Source organism: Coptis chinensis, chromosome 9, assembly GCF_015680905.1.
Source record: "Coptis chinensis isolate HL-2020 chromosome 9, ASM1568090v1, whole genome shotgun sequence".
In the NCBI taxonomy this organism is placed as follows: domain Eukaryota; kingdom Viridiplantae; phylum Streptophyta; class Magnoliopsida; order Ranunculales; family Ranunculaceae; genus Coptis; species Coptis chinensis.
The window spans coordinates 35,427,557-35,435,151 of NC_141464.1; the positions used below are offsets into that span (position 1 = coordinate 35,427,557).

At 36.9% G+C, this 7,595-nt stretch overlaps 1 protein-coding gene across 1 annotated transcript; it reads right to left on the reverse strand.

Annotated features, from left to right (window-relative positions):
• Positions 1-429: 429 nt before the first annotated feature.
• On the reverse strand, positions 430-906 carry LOC147475741 (protein FAR1-RELATED SEQUENCE 5-like). The gene has a single exon (XM_086585517.1). The coding sequence runs from the start codon at positions 904-906 to the stop codon at positions 430-432; it is 477 nt and encodes a 158-aa protein (XP_086441643.1).
• Positions 907-7,595: the final 6,689 nt, after the last annotated feature.

A 7,595-nucleotide genomic window follows, 5' to 3' on the forward strand; every position in this document is an offset into this window, starting at 1 on the left:
GTCGTGATTAACACCAACCTGGTTACAACTAGTACATCTCCTGCCTGTCTTCTCTTTGGTAGCTTTTGCAATGCCTTTCTCCAAACCTCCTTTGATTCTAGTACTACTTTTGTAAACCTTCACTTCCTTTTTCCTTCCTTTAGTTTCTGAGATGTTGGGATTCATAAGTAATACTTAAGAGGCATCAATTATAGGTTATGAGTTTTCATTGACAATGCACAAATCCACAACTGAAATCTTGCTCTGGTCATTAGTATTTTTTATTTCCTTGAACTCCAACGATAGTTCTTGCAATCTTGTCAACATCAATTGGTAAGTCTCATATGCTTCAGCCGCTTCATAGACTAATTGATTGGCAACCATTTGATGTTCTTGCAACCATCTGAAGTTGGGTAGTTCTCAGTACCTTAGAACTCTCATGGCCACTTACTATTCCACCATCATACTTAGAATAAAGTGATCGGGTATCTCTATATCACGACACTGAAAAACCTTTACAAGGTGTCCACAGGGTATCCCTAGGAACTCGAAAAGTTTGCATTCACAGTTATCTTCTTTTATGGCTGAGTTAAACTTCACCTTCCATTGACGCTGATCACCTACCACTCGAGACTTGTACGTGTAGGTCGTGTAGCCATCACTACCCTTTTCATCATCATCCAAGACATACTCATCTCGAGCTTTCTCACATTCTTTCTTAAACCTATCATACACATTCCTCGTATACACTTTTGATGCACTCTTCAAGAGAAAGGCATTACTATCGACATTGCGATCCGAGTGTTCTATAGTATAATCCTCTCTTTTTTCTCTTTGAACAATTATACTCAAACACCTATCATTCTTTAACACAAACTCTCTAAGAGTTGTAGTTGAACGGAAATAATTCTTATAAAAAGAATTCATACCTTCAGAATGCCCGGTAGTATTAGTGTCAGCATAGAAAGTATCCAAGTGATAAACCGATGCCCATTTTTCTCGAATCTCATATAGTCTTATGAGTCATTCATTCTCCACCAACTCATATGTAGACATCAATTCCTTCCACTTCGTTTCGAAAGCACTAGGAATATAAGTTTTCCGAATACACATTTTGATAGATTTTTTGAAAGATGACTTCTTGAAATAAACATGTGGAAGTTTTTCAGGAAATTTCTTCAAAATGAGCCATAGGCAAAATCTATGTCGTGTATTTGGGAAAACCTTCGCAACAGCCGCCGTCATAGCTCTGTCTTGATCTGTGATGATTGAAGATGGGGCATGCCCGCCCATGGCTGCAAGCCAAGTCTGAAAAACCCACTCAAAAGATTCTTCTGTCTCATCCAATAGGAGTACACAACCAAACTGGATTGACTGCATGTGGTGGTTTACTCTAGTAAATGGCGCAAATGGCATTTCATATATGTTCTTGCGATATGTGGTGTCAAAGAAAAGAACCTCACCAAAATACTGAAACTGCATACGTGAACGACCATCTACCAAGAAAAAATTAATTGCCTGTGCTTCGCTATCCATATGTATTGCGTAGAAGAAATTAGGATCTTCTATACTCTTCTTCTTAAAAAAAATTTAGCACTGCAGTAGCATCACCTTTGATAGGTTTCTTATACTCTTTCGACAGACCTAAGTGGTTCCAACAATCTCTGTAAAAAAAACCATTTTGTGGTCTGTCAAGTATATCAGCAACTTTATTCACAGGTAACCCTTCATCACGAAACGAGTCAATCAACATCTTAGCTGCAACAGGCAAATTTTTGCAAACAGGCATGAACATCCTTTTCGCTAGACTAACAAGGTTGTCATTGTGCACACCAACATACTTCACCACTTTCCATAATCCACTGACTTGTTTTGTCACTTTCATTGTTCCTAAACACCGGCATTTCACCGTATTCGTGTTTCTGCTCTTGTTTATTACTTCTTTCTCAGACCACTCATATGTTCTTTTTTTCACTCGTTCTATGTAAGTCCCAAAATGCTCGCAAGTTATTTGACAAGTAGTCACTTCGTTTGAATGTGGAATTCATTTTTGGGTACTTTAAGTAACGACATTAAATCCCAATGCTTTTCCGTAGTCTATATAAAATTGTTTCGCATTTTCCAGACTTGTAAAATTCATCCCAAAATACGGAATCTTTTCTCTATCAACTATGTCTATGTCGTCTCGAGTTGGACGAGAAGACGAAGCTAGCGGCCTCATTTTCATTTCCTTCAGATACTCCAGTATGAAAAAAGATGTCGTCAATTGATTCTACAGAAAACACAATAGATAATCAGTTGAAAGCTACATAAGTTTAAAAAAAAAAAAAAAAAAAAACCAATAATCTTTGAGGATTATAATCTAGTTTGAAATCAACATCAAATAATTTTGAAATATAACTTGGCAATATAAGTAGGATGCAAATAACTCTGTCTGTTCAATATAAGTATGAAAAAATCAATGTTTGCTCACCTGAATCATTCAATGTTGCCGTCGATTCCATCTTTCTTTCTGGTTGGTGGGAAACTGGACAGAGTTTAAGGTTTGCTGGAGAAGACAGTTAGTAAGAATTGGTTTGTTGATTTAGTGGAGAGAGTTAATTCTTAGTTTTTAGTTAAGGGTTAAGGGTTTGATGAATACAATAGGGTTTGGGGTTTGGCGCTGGTTTTGAACTTGCAAAGGTGTTCTTTTTGTTTTAATTTAGTTTTGTTTTATTTTTTGTTTTGTTTTTAGATCTTGAGATGATCTCGCGAGGTGATGGGGTCGTCTAAGGAAAATGTATACGACATGGCGGGGTCGCTTGATTGCATACCTAAACGATCTGATATGGTCGTTTAGGTCTAAAAAGCGGTCTGCGTGGGTCGTCAAGGGCAAATATATCTGGAAACGATTTCTTCAGATCATTTTGAACACTTCTATGCGACCTGACTGGGTCGTTTGGAGCAAAAACTTGCAATTTTCAACTTCAACTCAAATGAATATGGATTGATGTATATGAATATGAATTTGAATGTGGTTTGATGTATATGAATATGAAACCATATTCATATACATCAAACCATATTCAAATTCAAATTCACGTTCAAATTTATAACCAAATTCCAAATTCATATGGGGCCCCAATTCATATACATAACTTCAAATTCCAAATTTTTATTAAAATAACTTCAAATTCCATACATTCGAATACATCAAATTTACACCCATACATTCCTATACATCAAAACCAAAACCCTAATCCATATACAAATAGGAGCATTCATTTCTTTTCCCATTCTTCTTTTATTTTTCTCTACTATCTCTAAATCATCTAAACCTACTACATTACTCTAATCGACATAATCCGCTTGTCGTGTCGATCCCCTCTATGGACAGATGCCGAGGTTCCCCTTCCTTTTTTTTTCTCAGGCGGGTCACCTCGACCCGAGCTACTACTCCCGCCAATAAACAATTTCTTCGCACCTGTGTCGATGGTTTTCGCTACAAAAAAAAATCATAAACAAGTATTAGTAACCAAAAGTTTCAATCTAATAATATGAAAACAAGTTTCATTGATAGACAAAGGGAAGAGCTCCAATTCTTTAATTTGTAACATTTGGATGGCGGCTATACTAGGGGGTATGGTGGCGTTGTGGAAAAACAGAAACAAAATTTTTCATGAGAACTCTCAAAGTAGTCTCAGTTTTTGCAAGAGTTTTGTAAGAAGGCAGATTCTCACAAACCGCCTCTTTTCCAATAGCTACAAAGACAAGCCACAAGACAAGGGCGTTCTTCATAATCGGGAATTGATGGTAAAACCAGAAATGCTCCACGATTATGCCATGTAGATGGATTTTGCCTAATGCAAATGTGACTAAGGTCAATACTGAGATGGAGCTGCAAAGAACAATCTCGAGAAGCCGGTGTTGGTGTTTGTTGGTAGAAACTCAAATGGTGAGTTTATCTTTGTCTACAAGAGAAACATTGGCATTGCAACAAACTACATGGGCGAAAGTGTACTTTGCTATACTTGAAGGCATGGAGATTGCAACGAAGAAAGGTCGAAAGCATCCATTTGGGTCGAATCCGATTCAAGGGCAGCGATAACAACATTCAACTCTAGTAAAATTCCATGGCGGTTGAAGCAAAGATGGAGAGAATTGCAAACCAAATTGACCTTTTGTACTATCACTAGTACTTGGCGAGAGGTGAATTTTACTGGCGATAAAGCCGCAAAATTTGGAGTAGAATTAGGTACCGATGCTTGATTACATATGTGATGGTAGACCCCATGGGTCTATAAATGGGAGGTACCGATCGAAATCTACTATAGATTTACTTGAGTGTGCACTGGTGATGTAGGAGTTTAGCACCCCTTACTCTCCAACACTGTATAGTTTTTTCTTTTCTGTTTTTCTCATTAATGAATTTCAATCCTATTTAGCAAAAAAAAAAAAAAAAATAAAAACGAATACGAAAATGAAACATAATCAATTAGAGAGAGTTTCAAATATTAACAGGGACGACGAAACAAAACAAGACGGGTTTCAATGGAACTTTCAAATATTAAGAGAGCATCACCAATGGGATTGTGTAAAGCATTTTTAGTGTAAATCTAAGATCCTACACTTTTAGTTTAAAAATGTGTAAACATTGCCTTGTAAGACGAATCCAACTTTGATTGAATGGCATCAGCCAAAAGTTGAATTCCAAATTTGCATGTCAAAGTTCGTGGCAGTTTGAAAACTATTACAATGAAGAATCATACCTTTCGCCACCAATTCCGACCATTACAATCACCTATCACTAAGTTCAAAGCAAAGCCTTCAAGACCACTAGTATCCCAGTTCCTACTTCTCTATCTCTATGCTCATTAGACTTCATAAATGATGCAGCTCTCCCTTTCCATTGCTCAACAAAAGGACTTGGCTCTCCTCCAATTACATTATCCACCTCATCATTCTTAGATCCATCTTTAATTTCCTTCAATTCAATATTATCAACTGAACCGAAAGGTATCAGCTCTACATTTTCAGCAGTCTTATTCCAATGACAAACCAACTCAAAACTACCGCCATTTGGCAACTTTAAAACTTGATTATCACCTCTTTCCGAATTCAAACTCTTGTCACTCTTCCCAACAACAAATTTAAACTCAACATGCTCACCTCCTCTTGATTCCACTTCACAAACCCACCCATTCCTAGTCCAATTAATCTTAAAACTTTTCTTCCATGATCCCAACTCCTTGAAAGACCCAAACATTGCCACAGTCTCACCAAACTTAACTTGTTGATTCAAATGAACCTTAATCTTAACTTTCCCACTTCCTTGTTTTGACATATTTTCTCTATTAACATATTTTAGTCATTTGTCATTACTTATACACAAAACTATCAAAAGGGGTTAGGCAAAATTGAGGAAAGGAATGAAATATATACTTTGAAGTACCTTTTAGCGAAGGAAACACCAATGCAAGTTGATAAAATGAAATGAAAATTTGGTTTGATAAAATTTGGTTTGAAGAACTTTCCCAAGACTCATTGCTTTCAATCATACTCCTCATAATAAAACCATGCACAGACTTTACAAGTTTATGATCACACAACAAATAACAAGCTTCACTCACACTAAGCAATATTACCGAATCGACTTCAACCCCTTGAAAAACCATCTTTCTAAACAAACCCAACCCATCGTAAACCCGTCCATTACGAACATAACTCGATACACCATTGAGCTCCAAGCTACAACATCCCTTACAGACATTCCATCAAACACATTTTTAACTGCATCTAAACTATGAAACTCACTATACATACAAAGTAATGAAGTCTTAATAACTCTATCAAACTGAAGTCCACTTTTAATTACCCTACCATGAAACTTACAACCACTATTTACATCACTAAGACCTGAACAAGCTTTAAGTACAGATGGATATATAAATTTTTTACAAATATAAGGTTGGGAATAAACCATTTGATGATATAATGAAACAACTTCTTTAAAAGAGCAATTCCAAACATAATTCTTAATGAGTACACCTTTAATTGTAAGAAATGATAACTAGAAAATCACTTTGAATAACCACACACTTCAATACATAATGAAACATGCCACAAGAACAATTGGGATAAACACAAGTGTAGGGGATTTTCTGAGTATCCCATAATCTTCTGCTGATGTCTTCACACTGTGTTCTAGTTCAAAGCGTATCTATCGAAACCAATAGAAGTGTTTGATAATATGGACTGAACCACAAAGTGGCTGCCTACGTATCCTCTTTCAGGAATCAAGTCTGTCGTAAGTCTTTATGGGGCTAAATAGCATACTGAATGGGGAAGAAGAGATGACCAGAAGTCGGCCTTTAGAGAGCCGCCTCTATATCTTGGCCATTAGGGATCAATCCCCTATTCCCATATTGCTGCCTCCTATATATAGTGACTTATGAAATGCCTTAAAATAAGGTTTCCTTGGCTACCAAGAAACCATCCTCTCACTAGCGAACTACCTTGAGCCTTTGTATATATAGTAGCACATTGCACCAATTTGTCGCCGTTGACAAGTCACCATTCGCACAAAATTGCAGGTGATATAGATATACCATCTGGGTGTGGCTGGACTTCAGGCGTCCCCCAAAAGAAACGACTTCTTACTTATGACCTTGATCGCCATGTGATTTCAAAGATTCGTGATCGTCTTTGATACAAACACACGATGTAGCAGAGAAATTTTCAAATCGTAGATCATAGATTATTAAATTCAAGCAAATATAAAGCAACACCATATATAACCATAAGGTAAAACTTCATCCAGTAAGATTAGGAATATCCGATCACAACCATTTTTCTTTTGCGTTGGGATCAGACAAAGAAAATTTAAATCAAGCATACAAATTTCTAACTTCTCACATCAAGAATTTAAATCTCATGCTCAGCTATAACAACTAATAGTAAGAAGATGTGGCTAGACAATTAGTGTCCACCACCAAACTACCGCCTAAAGAAAGCGAATAAGCTTACCTCCAGTACGTGTTTTCTCTGTCAAGTGAAACACCGACAGGTACAGAGCAAGCAAAAGCCTTACTGCGAACAAAGAGCGTGGCCATGGCTGCCTAAAAACTTGCCGCCACACTTAGTGTAAACACAACTATAACCAAAAACTCTTCATTAAGAGTGTTTCGGCGTGGCCTAGCGTCCACAACGCAGAACCCGAAATAGAAATAGTGAAAGCAAAAAATAGTGGCTGTGATGCAAATATCAAATCTTAACAAATCTATTTTCTTAAGCATATGATGCACACCACTACTTAATACTTGAATAACAATATTTTCAGCGAAAACATTCACCAAAAATTGTCGATTAACGCTTCAAACAAGAAAATCACAAATATCTTCTCGTCCCCACAGACGACGCCATAAGATGTAGGGGATTTTCTGAGTATCCCACAATCTTCTGATGATGTCTTCACACCGTGTTCTAGTTCAAAGTGTATCTACCAAAACCAATAGAAGTGTTTGATAATATGGACTGAACCACAAAGTGGCTGCCTACGTATCCTCTTTCAGGAATCAAGTCTGTCGTAGTTCTTTATGGGGCTGAATAGCATACTGAGTGGGGAAGAAGAGATGACC